This window comes from Capricornis sumatraensis, chromosome 19 (assembly GCF_032405125.1).
Source record: "Capricornis sumatraensis isolate serow.1 chromosome 19, serow.2, whole genome shotgun sequence".
Lineage (NCBI taxonomy): Eukaryota > Metazoa > Chordata > Mammalia > Artiodactyla > Bovidae > Capricornis > Capricornis sumatraensis.
Window position 1 is genome coordinate 67,197,629 of NC_091087.1, and position 13,863 is coordinate 67,211,491.

General features: G+C 53.2%; 1 protein-coding gene across 2 annotated transcripts in view; it reads right to left on the minus strand.

Moving 5' to 3' along the window:
- Nucleotides 1-9,299, minus strand: part of SYNE3 (spectrin repeat containing nuclear envelope family member 3) — a 59,766-nt gene extending 50,467 nt beyond the window's left edge. The window contains exons 1-3 of one of the 2 annotated variants that reach the window (XM_068991408.1): nucleotides 9,150-9,299; nucleotides 2,345-2,517; nucleotides 661-970 (exon numbers count right to left, since the gene is read on the minus strand). In XM_068991408.1, coding sequence (XP_068847509.1) covers nucleotides 661-970; nucleotides 2,345-2,517; nucleotides 9,150-9,293 — 627 coding nt within the window. In that variant the 5' untranslated portion in view covers nucleotides 9,294-9,299. The remainder of the gene's footprint in view (nucleotides 1-660; nucleotides 971-2,344; nucleotides 2,518-9,149) is intronic. The other variant, XM_068991407.1, reaches the window with a different exon arrangement.
- Between the last annotated feature and the right edge of the window lie 4,564 nt (nucleotides 9,300-13,863).

Sequence of the window (13,863 nt, forward strand, 5' to 3'; positions counted from 1 at the left end):
AGTACCCACATGTGTATTGCTGCTGCTGCTGATGTGTATTAAGCATGAGCAACACTGGCCATCTGGATGGTAGATAATGTGTCAGTGGGCGGATGGATGGTAGAGGGCTGGGCGGATGGGTAGGTGGAAGACTGATGGGTAGGGAGCTACAAATGCTTGAGTGGGTGGGTGAAGAGACAGGTGACAAGTAGACACAAGGTAGGTGAGTGAAGGGTGGACAGTGGGTGGTGGAGAAATGGATGAGGACGAGTGTGTGAAGAGTACAAGGGTGGGTTGATGAGCAGGTGAATGAATAGACGGGTGAGTGATTAAGTGGTTGTATAGAGAGAATAGGAGATCTGGTTAGGTCGATGGGGAGGCAGACGGACGAGTTTGTAAACTGATGGGTAAAAAAGAGGGTGGGTAGATGGAAGGTTGGGTAGGTAAGTAGATGCAGAGGTGAGTGGGTCGACAGTGAATGGGAGCTTTGGGAGTTTAGTGGGGAGATAGGTGGTGAGTGGATAAAGATGGATAGGAGGGTAGGGAGATGGATGGATGGGAGGTGGTGGGTTGATGGTAGATGGTGGATAGACAGATGGATAGATGTTTAGAGAGCAAATGAGTGGCTGGACGGGTAGATGGGATAAACGCATGGATGGGTGAAGACAGCCCATCACCCACCTGGGCTTTCGCCTTCACAGCCTCATACTCAGCCTTCATCTGCTGCTGGGCACCTTCGTCCACGCTGGGGTCCCCGATCCTGTTGAACAGGGAGGCCGCCTCCTCCAGCAGCCGGTCCAGGAGCACTGCCTGGTGGTCCGCGTTGTTCAGCAGCACCTGGGCGTGGCTCAGCTGCCACTGCTTCTCCTTCAGGCTGGGCTGCAGCTCCACGGGGGGCGCGAGCGCCACCGTCATCTTCTGGAACCAGCGGTAGAATTCATCCCGGGCCAGCAGGTACTCGCTCCAGTGCAGCCACACCCACTCGATGCGGCTGCGGGTGGAAGCCATGGGCACGGTGAGCACCCCCACCTGGCTCAGGGCGGGGAGTCCGTACCACTGCCCCCTCCCCGGTACAGTGGGTGGCGGGCACAAGGACACCCTCTCAGGCCTCACCCCAGTCCTACTAGACAAGACCCTCCTGTCTGGGAAGCAAGCCCCATGGGGCTGACCATCGGGGTAGTTCGGATTCCAGACCTGCTCTGAGAACCCCGGCCTGCTGATGCCCTTGGCCACCAGAACCCCAAATCCTAGCCCGGAACTCCCATTAGAGAGGCACAGTGTCCTCCAGTCACTCTCTCTGGTGTTTGGACTCCGCACACAGCCACTCTGTCTCTTACTACATGGGTGCCCACTAGCTGTCCCAAGAAGGCTGCCATGGGCAGTGTGTGTATATCATCATTTGCAGAGGAAACAGAATCTGTGGGCTCATCACTGCTCAGTGTGGGACAGAGGGCTGGGGGCCTGTGTGTGGCTCCCAGGCATGTCACAAACTCTGCCTCACCCGGCCTCTGCACCCGCCTCAGTTTCCCATCTGTAACATGGAGATGGACTATCGGCAAAGCCAACATCCAGCCACTTTGTCTGGAATTCCAATGAAAGAGCTTGAAAAGCAGAAGGCACGATGCAAGTCCTGCCAGTCCACTCATTCTGATTTTATTAAGATGGAGAGGAGGCTGGTAGCTTCTGCCCATCAAAGACCTCCTGTATGCCGAGGGCTGCATGGGGCCCTTGACATTTGTACCTCCCGCCATCCTCCTAATAACTTTCTTTAAGAAACACTTAATGACCGTCTCCTTCTCCAGGGGATCTTCCTGACCCGGGGATCAAACCTGGGTTTCCCACATTGCGGGCAGACGCTTTACCATCTGAGCCACCAGGGAATCCCTCAATGATATCCATTGTCCAGATGAGACATGCGAGGCTCAGAGAGGTCAAGTAGCTTTCCTGAGGCCACACAGCAAGTAACCAGCAGAGCAAAAAGCAATCTCAGGGCAGAGCCCAGCACCACCAGGCTCCCTGGTACAAAGAGAAAATCTAGACTAAAGTGCTAACAAGGCAACAGGGCTTCTTCCCCCTGGGGCCATTCAACCCCTTCTGCTGGAGGGTGCACACAAGGCAAGCCTCCTAGGAACTAATTGTGGGCAAAACGCGATGGGCTCCCGCTGTCTATTATTATCCTTAAGCTCGATTATTAGAAAGAGGCAGGCAGGCTGGCTGACATCCCAAGAGAGCATCCTGTTCCCAGCCATCCCTGGACTGAGAGCTGTCGCTTGGGCAGGGAGCCCCAGGCCAGCACAGTGGTGGGCATGGCAGGCCGGCAGCAGGCCTGCAGATGAAGGCCTGGCAGGGTCCCCGGCCGCCCTACCTGTGACAGTGTGTCATGTAGGTGACCGTCTCCTCCCACTGGGCCTTGATGTCTCTCAGCCGAGCCAGGATCTCGGTCTTCTGGTCCTCGTGGCAGCATGCCAGAAGGGCTTCGGCGGCCTGCAGCACCACATCCACCTTCACGCGACCCTCTGGCTCCAGCTGGCATATTTTCTGTTGTGGACACGAAGCCAGTAGTTAGACAACATGACAACAGCCGGAGCCTTGAGAAGATGGTGGCATGATGCAGAAAGAGGCAGGACATGGAGACCAGAGGAGCTGGGGTTCAAATCACAGCCCCTGCCCCTTCTCCCGTGACCTCGGGCATTCTGCCGAGGGGCCTCACAGCCCCTGCCCCTTCTCCCGTGACCTCGGACATTCTGCCGAGGGGCCTGGGGTGGAAGCGAGCCTTGACGGAGATAAATTAGCACAGAACCGGCCAGAGCATTCCAATGATAGGAGTCCTCTCCCTTCCAAGGCTGGCCTGTTTCCAGCTGTGTAAATCCAGATAAGTGTCATTTTCTCCCTGAACTTGCTTTTCTTGTCTGTAAAGTGGGAGTATAGTCGTACTCAGCTCTCAGATTTTTTTTTTTCAGACTTCACTGAGCAAATGCACCCAAAGTGCATGTCCCAGGATGCACGGCCGTGAGAATCTGCCTCTCGGGTCTACTGCCCAGAGCAGGCTTGGCCAGGGCCCCCTGCTGAGACTCCAGAATTATCTCTGACTTTAGAGCTGGCACCAAGGCCTCAATCCCTCAGCTGCTGCCACGAGTGACCACAAATAGGAACGTGAGGGCAGCTCTGTCCCTAGGGGACCCTGGGCTCCTCGGATGGGTTCAGGATGCCCCACGGCCTTACCAAACTCCCTTAGACTCGTAGGGCAGCCTAAGAAGCTCCTGTCCTCCTGGACTCGGGGTCAGACCTGCATTGGACTGACCTGGTCCCTCCCAGCCTCCCGGGTTCCTGCCTCATTTTCTCTCACAGATGATTCCCTCTTAAACTTCTTGCACATTTAATGCCATCTTGGCCTTGGCTTTTTTGGAGGACTAAGGCTGACAAACAACGTCTAGCAAATAGTACAACTCTGATCAGCATCAGCTACTGTCATTACTCATTGTTATTATTCCAGCTCTTTGGCAAATAAAGCTTGGCCCCTGTAGTCAAAATACAACTGGATTCCAATTCAACGGCTACCTGTGTGACCTTTGGTATGTAAATTCTCCAGGGCTGTGAAATGCGGGAAGACAGTGGTTACACTACCCACGATTATGGTAACCTGTGTGATAGGAGAGCCATTAGCACATGGCCTGACCCACACGGGATACTCCGTCACTCCACAGTTGTTCACTGTTATTACTACCTTTTACCTGCCTTTTGATTGTATTTACTGACAGCACAGCATTTGCCTAAAGCTCCAGCTGTTCCCAGCCTGTCTCCCTGAGGCTGGTAACTGGATTTCTCAGTCTAATGGCCCAGTGGGCTGGCCCATCTGAGCCCTCTGTGTGGGTAGGGTTGGGGAGGGCCTCCTGCCCTGTGCCATGCTGCCCCACTGATAGCCGTGAGGCCCCAGACAGGTCACTCAATCACTCTGAGACGGTGATAACAACACCCTGCTTTGTCCACTTCATAGGGCTATAAAATTACTTTTTAAAAATACTATTAATTAGATCATTGACATGTGAGTATACTTTATGAACCGTTGAGCAATTATGAGAAGACTCTTGAGAGTCCCTTGGACAGCAAAGAGATCAAACCAGTCAATCCTAAAGGAAATCAACCCTGAATGTTCACTGGAAGGACTGATGCTGAAGCTGAAGCTCCAGTCCTTTGGCCATCTGATTCGAAGATCCAGCTCATTAGAAAAGAGCCTGATGCTGGGAAAGATTGAAGACAGGAGGAGACGGGGACCACAGAGGATGAGATGGTTGATGGCATCACTGACTCGATGGACATGTGTTTGAGCAAGCTTCAGGAGATGGTGGAGGACAGGGAAGCCTGGTGTACTGCAGTCCACGGGGTCGCAAAGAGTCAGACACGACTGAGTGACTGAACTGAATTATGCAGACCCTCCCCCAACATGTGCAAATGGGCAATGATTCCAATCCTTTTTGTTACTTCATATGAGACTTCCCTGATAAACTCAGTTGGTAAAGAATCCGCCTGCGATGCAGGAGACCCCGGTTCGATCCCTGGGTTGGGAAGATCCGCTGCAGAAGGGAAAGGCTACCCACTCCAGTATTCTGGCCTAGAGAATTCCATGGACTGTATAGTCCATGGGGTCACCAAGAGTCGGACACGACTGAGAGACTTTCACATGAGAATGGTTAACGATGATGATGATGACAACGATGAGAGTATAGAGGGCCTCCCCGCCTACATGCATTAGCAAAGAATGAGATTAAACAAGCTCCTTCCAAGGGCTGTGTCTGTGTGCTCTGAGTGGGGTGGGGTTGGGATCTGAAGGGTGAAGAATGGGGAGATTGCTCAAGAGAAGGAAAGAGCTTATGTTTGGGGTTTAGGAGCCAGGCTGAGCAGCAAGATTTGCAGGACTCCAGAAGGTAATGGGGGCAGCAAAGACCCAACAGGGACCCCCAAGTCCCGCTCAGTAGCGAACAGCAAAGGGGAAGACAAAGACACCACAGTGACTGCTGGCTACTGAGGATCCAGGGCCACCACGGAATGTTCTGGACTAAGTAAGATCATCACCCAACCCCTGCACAGAACACTTCACACCACTCGGGAGCAGGGGTCCCACAGGGTGGCGTAGGATGAGTATCTTGTCAACCAGGGAGATCTATTTCGATTAGAAATAATAATAATAATAATTAGGACTCTGATGTTTCTGTGCTGAGGGGCAACTGAGCCCATGGGCCGCAACTACCAAGTCCTGCACACTCTAGACCCGCACTCTGCGACAAGAGAATCCACCACAGTGAGAAGACCAAGCACGGCAGTGAATGCTCACCGCATCCGGAGAAAGACCACGTGCAGCAATGAAGGCCCTGCACAGCCAAAAATAAATTAGAACAAAAGGGAACCTGATGTTTCTGACACCCAGGGCTGTGGAGACCGCACGTCCACTCCCAAGCTGGCAAGATGGGCACCACAGTGATTCCAGTGTTAAGCAGGGATACTGGGGACCTGCAGACACTTCGGCTTTGCAGAACCATCTCTGCAGCACTTCGTGAGGCCCCCTCTAGAGCTGCTGCCCAATTTAAGCTCAGTCAGAACCCAGCTCTGTGAATGAAGAGAGCCAGCAGCTTGGAGAAGAAGCGAAGTTCAATCTCTGCCACACCAGAAGGAACCAGCCAAGCCTGGAAAGGCCCCATGAGGTCAAGGGCCCCTCCCCCAAAGTCCAGTGTCCTGAAGGTGTGATCTGCCCCAGGCCTCTGGACCTTTGCCCTCTGATTCCTGGCCAGGGAGGTACAGGCTGGATCAGGTGGACGTGGGAGACCTCAATATTCACTGCCCTTTGCAGGGGGGTTTGCTTGTTGCCTCCTGCCAAAGAGAGTGGAGCTGGTCACAAAGGCCGGCAGCTCACAAGGCCCACCTGGCCTGACGCAGAAACCTCTGCCCCCAAATTGGAATATCAGCCAGAGGCAGGTCTGCTGAGGGCCTGGGGCCAGGGGACCAGAGGCTGGGGCTGAGCTGACAAACAACTTTTGAGAAGCAGATTCCACCTCCTTCTCTGCCCAGTGATTCTGCTCTTGGGCTGGTGTGGGGTTCTTCTACAGCCTGTCCCCAGCAAGGATGAAGTCCAGGAGAGCTTGGCAAGAGACTCAAGCCAGCTAGGAAGGCGTCACAGAACTGCAACCGCAAAGCAATTCTGATTCAAAGGAGCCAGGTGAGGGCAACAGTTAGGTGGGGTTGGGTGGAGGGAAAAGCTCAGTGAGAGGAGAAGCAGGTCAGGAAAGCTGGGGGAATGTAGTGAGGGCTTTCCCTCTATGCAGTCAAGGCCAGATGGGCACTCCCCTAGGTACTAATGCTGAGTACTATGATGGGCACTCTCCTGAGTACTGTGCTGAGTACTATGGTGGGTACTATGCTAAGTTCTATGTTGAGTACTATGATGGGTACTCTCCTGAGTACTGTGCTGGGTTCTAGAATCTGGGATGAAAATAAACATGGCCCAATGCTTGCGGGCTGTGGTGGAGTCTGTAGACAAGAGCACAGATGACTATAAAAGAGCCATAAAAGGCCACAAAGCCCTCATGAGGAGGCAGCACTGTCACCGAGCCTCAGTGCTGTACAGACATGTGAGATGGGGGCTCCGGCAAAGCTGGAAACACACGGCACGTTCAGAGCATCAGACTTTTGGAAGCCAAGTCCTAGGAGATGTGGCAGCTCTCTGACCATTAAGGGGCCTGGAAACCAGTTAGGAAGCAGCCTGGCTGAGGCCCCAAGTGCAGGGCCAAGGAGGCTGGGAACCAGAGGGTGAAGAGACAAGATGCTGTGGCCTAGGAAACCAGCCCCGGAGGTACGGGGCGAGGCCTGGGAGAGTCCATAGACAGAGTCCCTGCACTGAAGCCGTGAGGGACACTTCCTGCCCTGGGCCGGCTCTGCCAGCATGCCCTGCCCTTCGCCAAGTGTGCCAGTAAGCTATTGGCCTTGGTCCTTCCTCTCTGCTGCAAGGCGATAACTAGCACTCTCCCCAGGAGCTAAGCTGAAGCCCAGGGGGCAACGGAAACTCTCCGCGGGTGCTGTGGCCACAGCGGGAATTCAATGCCAGACCTGCCCGCCCCAGACCCCAAGCTCTCCCCCTCCCCCAGACTCCTCCATTCCCTCCCCCTGCATCCCCCAACCTGGCTCACTGATCCTCATTTAAGCCTCAGCAGTGCTGTCACTTGTCCCCCGAGGCCTCTCCTGACCTGCTAGCCTGGGGGACACCAGCTTGTCCCGGGAGCAGCCACTCTCCAGTCTCTTCCACAGAAGATGCCCACCTCCGTGAGGGACTGGCAGGCTTCCGCAGCCGCTCTGCACAGAGGAGGGCACCCCACAGCCCTCAGCACACAGGAGGGCATGGGACCTACTCTTGGCCACACAGCTACTAAGCTTCAGAGCTGGACTGAAACTCCCATCCAGTCACTCTCCAAACGGGCACCGGGGACATGCATGGCTGAGCGGGTGGAGGGAAGGCACCCAGGCCCCAGGCCCCAGGGCGAGGGCCCACGGACTGCAGGCGGGGAAGGTACTGCTGCTCCTTTTCCCCAGAAGGCAGGAGTGAAATGTTTTCTTACTGCAAAATCGATGTTGAAACATCGAAGCACACAGAAAACGAGCGGGTCTGAGCCCCGTGGGCGAGCACAGGGTGGGGCGCCCAGGATGCGGCTCCCTCCACCTAGGCTCCTGGCCCAACGCTCAGGGTTTCACCAGATGCAAGTGCTCCTGAGGCTTCCAGGGCCCGTTCTCTTGCCCTTGCCAACAGCCCTTCCTTAAGGATCGCCTTGCCTTCACCTAACTAAGCCTGACCCACCACCACGGGGTACTGAGCTGCCCCCAGACCATGGAAGGCGCAAAGGGATAGTGTGCTAAGACAGCAAGTGCCGTGCAGGGCTGTTCGCAGACAGGGAGCATCGGGAGCTGGGACTGGGGCTGGGGGAGGGGATCAGAAAAGACTCGTGGGCAAAGTGGCAGGCGTTTCTTTTCACACTGCACACTCAGACCCAAATGAAGGGCATTCCAAGTAGAGGCGACAGCATGCACAAAGGCTTGGTGACAGGGAATCTAGGTTTCCTGCCAACAGGAGAGGACGTGTGCCCGGGAGGCAGCCTAGCAGGGGAAGCCGAGGCTAGAGAATAGGGTCGTGTAGATAGATGGTGGAGGACTTTTGCTGTCAGGTGAAGCTGGCTTTTCTCTGGTGGGCAATGGGGAGCCACGGAAGGTTGTAGAGGAGAATAGTGTCATGAACCCATGTTAGGGATGTACCTCTTCCATACTTGTGAGGCTGCCAGATTACATGTATACCTGTCCCTGTTAGGCCATAAACCCAAGCATAGCGTGTGCTGCACCCCTTCCACTGGTCCAGGCTCCTACATGGAGAAGGCCAGTGATGCTCTGAACTCAGCCCTGGGTCCAAGCCCCGACAAGATCGACTCCCTTCATTCTGGCCCATCGCTGTGTCTAGGGATCCATTTCATTATTGAAAAGTGGGGACACTACATCACCATCTCAGGGCTTCTGGGAAACTGAAGATGAAAGCAGACAGCACAGGCTTGAGCACTTAATAGCAGCTGAATGAACGTCACTGCCTTTCTCCCACTGACCTGGCAGAGGCACCCATTTGATAAGCGACGATCGGTGACAATGATAACGATGACAAAGGCCAAGACTGACAAGGGAAGGGATTTTGGCTGCCAACTCCTCTCCCCACCAGGCTTGGGCCCTCCCTTCAACCCCGGCCTTCCCAATCTCTGCCTCGTGCCAGGTAGTGGGTAGAGCCGGACTCTAGCCCGAGAAGACCCGAGGCAGGGACCTCAGGCACAGGGAAGCAAAGGTAGGGTGGGAAGCAGGGCTGGCACCAGCTAGGGGCAGAGACCACCTGGCTGCATGGGGCCTCCTGGCAGGATGGGCGAGCCAGAGAGTAGCCTCTGGAGCCTTACAATGAAAGCGTGATCCTAGGACCCATGGCAGGAGCATGTCAGAAATATCACGTCCATCTCCTGGCTGAGAACCTACAATTAAACCCCAGAGACTCCAAGACAGCAGAGTTTGAGAAACACTGGTCTGTCCACTTCTGCCATGCAACAGTTGAGACGGACGGACAAGGCCAAGGCCGCAGGGTTATCGAGGCCACGGCCTCCGCATACCTCGGTCTCCCGCAGCCTGGCCTCCAGCGCCGTGCGGGGCCCCTGGGTGTTGTCACTGATCTGCAGCCGCTCCTGCACAGCCCTCATCCACTGGCGGGCGTCCTCCACGCTCCTGTCGAAGCCCTCCTGGGGCTGCTGAGTCATGGCACCTGTGGGGGCTGAAAGACAGGACCATGTGAGATCAGACAGACAGGTGAGAATGCTTGGGGGCAGGGTGGGGGGGACAGGGAGGCAGGGGAGAAGGGGGTGCTGTGGAGGGGCCCCGGCTGGCTGATGGGCGGTGGGCGAGGATAAGGGAGGCTGACCCTGGCGGTGGGCCCAGACCCCCAACCCCCAACCCCTTCCTAATGCTCTGATGCTTGACTTGACACAGCCAGAGGCAATTGTGTTTGTCAAAGAGCCACAGGACTGGAAACGGCCTGAGAAGGAAAAACAGGTCTGGCCTCTCGGGGTGGGGGGCGGGGAGGGGCGCTGGGCAGGGAGAGCGAGCCCAGGGTGTTGAGTTGGCAAAGACTCTTTGTCCTAACTTCTCTGCGCCCCTCTGATGCTACCGTGGGACTCGGGAGCCACTCTCTTCTCTTTGGTTTGAAATCCCTTCAGAAGCCGGTCCTAAAACACGCACAGGCTGAGATGTCTGTGACAGATACTGAATCTTGATCGGAATGGAACAAAACCTTCAAACTAAAAAAGCACAATTTTTTGGCATCGGCCAGGCTGATGTCAGCCCCTAAACCTCAGCTGGAATGAACATCTCAGGCTGGGGAACCCCTGCAAGCCTGGTGTCTTGTGACTTCTACTGTTCCACCAACCTGGGTCCCAGGCAGATACTGGCTAAGCGCTTCCACTGACCTACATACCACCTGGGATTTCCCCAGGGGCTCAGTGGTAAAGAATCTGCCTGCCAGTGCCGGAGACACAGGAGATGAAGGTTCAATCGCTGGGTCGGGAAGATCCCCTGGAGGTGGGCACAGCAACCCACTCCAGTATGCTTCCCTGGAAAATCCCATGGACAGAGGAGCCTGACAGGCTACAGTCCGTGGGATCACAGAGAGTCAGGCACGATTCAGGCTCAGTTGACCACAAAACAGCATACACGACCTACACCTGGCAGCCACTGACAACCCACTGACTTTTCCTTTGAGCTGAAACCCAGTGCCTTCGGGGACACCCACCCCCAGGCAGAGGTCTTCCCGGCTAAACCAACCCCTTTGCCATCCTGCCCCCTCCTCTCTTACCTTCTAGCTATGGATACAAAGTTTCAGATTTTTCTTCTGTAATTTTCTTAAAATCCCATTAAGCCCAGGAAAAACTCTTCTGTGTTTCAGTTCTAGTTGTCTGCTTATGGCAACTATAACCCACTTCAGATTAGTTATTTATATCTGCATCTTAGGTGAAAGGATTGTGTCTAGCTTATCCTCCACTCTCCCACAATGCCTTGCACAGAGTAAAGCCTCCATCAATATTTAAACAGCCCTGCCTTGGTATAAACTGTCATGCGCTCCACACGAACCACAGTATTTGTTAAAATGGCCAGACAAAACTAGGAACAACCCAGATGCCCAGCAATAGGAATAATTAAGGGAAGCATGACATACTTGTACTTCAGAATATTATGCAACCAACAAAAAGTAAGCTTGAAATGAATTTGTGATGGAGAGTGCTTAGGCTCTAATGATAATACAAAACAACGCAACAAAATTTATCTTTAACAGCCTTGGCTCAAAGGGCTTCCCAGGTGGCACCAGTGGTAAGGAACTCGCCTCCCAATGCAGGAGACACAGGAGATGTGGGTTCAGTCCCTGGGTCGGGAAGATCCCCTGGAGGAGGAAATGGCAACCCACTCCAGTATCCTCGCCTGGGTTATCCCATGGACAGAGGTCCATGGGGTTGCAAAGAGTCAGGCATGACTGAGCCCTGGCTCTACAGCTAATAAAAACGAAGGGACTTCCCTGGTGGTCCTTGCTTCCACTGCAGGGAGCATGGGTTTGATCCCTGGTTTCAGAACTAAAATCCCACATGCTGCATGGCGCGGCTAACAAAGTAAACACAATAACAACAAACAAAAAGACCAAAACCACAAAAAATTATGCCTAGAAAAGGTTGGTAAGTCTCATCATTACACAGCCCATTCCCTGGTGGTCCAGTGGTTAGGACACCACACTTCCACCGCAGGGGGCAGGGATCAATCCCTGGTCAGGGAACTAAGATCCCCAAAGCCTCACAGTGCAGCTCAAACAAGCAGACAAAAAACAGTGTCCACGTGATGAACTGGAGAGAGGGGTGTGGGCAAGTGGCAGAAGCCACATCCCACGTGACCTCAGGCCTCTTTGCTCCCGGCATGCTGTCCGTGGAGGCCATGTGGTTAAGGACCATTGTCTGGTTGGTGGAATCACAGTTGGACGTTTTTCTGTTTCCTTATTTTTCTTCTCAGGCACTTTGTGAATTTTCCAGAAAGGGCAATCATTAAAATGAAAAAAAGAAAGAAAGAAATTCCTTAACATTGGCTGAATTGTTTGTTGTTTCTCAATCATCAGTCGGTCGTTCAACAGAGGTTAACTGGGAATCTGGGCATCCTGCCCCACCCTGGCCCTGCACGGGGAGCTCTGCCATCAGATGGCGAGATGCACGCTGGACAAGGGGAAGGCAGTGGGGGACCCAGGGTGGGCTTCCCTCTGAGCTTCCCAGAGCTCAGTCTCTCAACCTGTTGTTTCTCCTTCAGAGTTGTTTTGATGTTTTTCTAATAGCTGAATATGTTCCCTGCAGCCACCCCCTGCCTCTGAAAGCTTCCTTTGAAAAGCACATTAGAATGTGCAGGCGTTTAAATTGGTTCATTGTGGCTTAAATCTCTTGTCTGATGTGTGACTTGACTGGCTTCCAAAAGCTCAGCTTTTATGTGTTTATAAAGCGATGGATGGGAGGGGCAGAAGCAAGCTCCCCGAGTTTCAGATGACACGGCGCGGGAAAGCTCTCAGCACCAAAAGGCATTGTGGTTTTGGAGACTCCTTCCAGTTGGAAATGCCTAGGGCCTGGGAGGCGTGGTGGTTTGGAGACCCAGAAACATGTCGCATAGAACACTAGGGATCCAGCAGGGTGGGGCGGGGAGCAGAGGGGCCCCAGACCCACGAATCAGTCTCAGAGGTGGGTTTCTAACCTCGGATGGGGGACCACTAATGGTAAGCCTGGTGAAGTTGCAGGCAGAGTTCAAGAGACCAGGGTCTGTTGGCCGGTTTTGCCAAACCACTTCATTCCAGGTCAATGAAACACACAAGAATTAAGCACATGCTCCTAGCTAGGCTTGATGCTACAACCTCGGGAGCAAATAAGTGGGCACCATCCCTGCCCCAGGAAGTTTCCAGAAGAAAAGCTACATTTGAACATGTGTAAGGGCTGCAGCCAGGTTGAGGATTTGAGGGGAGAGGGATGGACTGTTACTGTACACCCCTTCTCATAATAAAGGCTTTAAATGCTGAGACTAAAAGCTAGGATTACAAGGAAACCAATCATATTAAAACGTAGTCAACAAAATACTAAAAATCAGGAATTTCCTGGCAGTCCAGTGGTTAGGACTCCACGCGTTCACTGTTGAGGGCCTGGGTTCAATCCCTGGTTGGGGAACTAAGATCCCTCAAGCTGAGTAGTGCAGCCAAAATAATAAATAAATTAAATAGGTAAACAGAATTCACAAAGAAAAAATAATTATTATAAAAATGAAAAAAAATACTAAAAGTCAAATTCATCACACACACACAATCTTATCAACACACTAAATCACAAGATCTAATAACGATGGGCCTAATAACTGCCAGGCTTTTGAAATAGCGATGGGCATAAACCACATTTCGAGATATCTACTGTGACCACAATGCAACATAAAAACATAGGTGACAAAGTTATAGCCGGGCTATTAGCAGAGTGGGCTTGGTTTGGGCTTGGCCTCCTATGCATTGAAGAAACTGCCTCAGTCAGAGGTCAGCAGCAATTCAATCTGTTGCCTTCCATCAGTCCATGGACTTGGGTAATAATCCTGCTGTAAACCTCACGGCCGACAGAAAGGACAGCCTGTTTCCTTATGGAAATTAAAAAGTTTAAGGCTGGACTTCCCTGGTGGCACAGCGGCTAAGAATCTGCTTATCAATGCAGGGGACACGGGTTCAAACCCTGGTCTGGTCAGATTCCACATGCCTCGGAGCAACTAAGCCAGTGAACCACAGCTACTGAAACCCACATGCCTAGAGCCTGCGAGCTGCAACAAGAGAAGCCGCCGCCAAGAGAAGCCCTTGCATCGCAACAGAGAGTAGCCCCCTCTCAGAGCAACTAGAGAAAGCCCGAGCAAAGCAACGGAGAGTAGCCCCTCTCAGAGCAACTAGGGAAAGCCCGAGCAAAGCAATGAAGACCCAGAGTGGCCAAAAACACTTAATTACTTAAAATTATTATTTTTCTATTAATCATTTATTTGGCTCTGCCAGGTCTTCGTTGCGGCATGTGGGATCTAGTTCCCTGACTAGGGAACGAACCTGGGCCCCCTGCTTTGGGAGCATGGAGTCTTAGCCACTGGAACACCAGGGACACTCCAAAATTATTTTTTAAAAAGTAAACTAAAAATAAAAATTTAAACTTGAAAAGTAAATGTGCAGCTCCAGAAAAACCCACTCACAACTGGTTCATGGACCAAGAAGACCTCCCTCACTAGGAAGGTCATGGCCTTCCCTCTGTG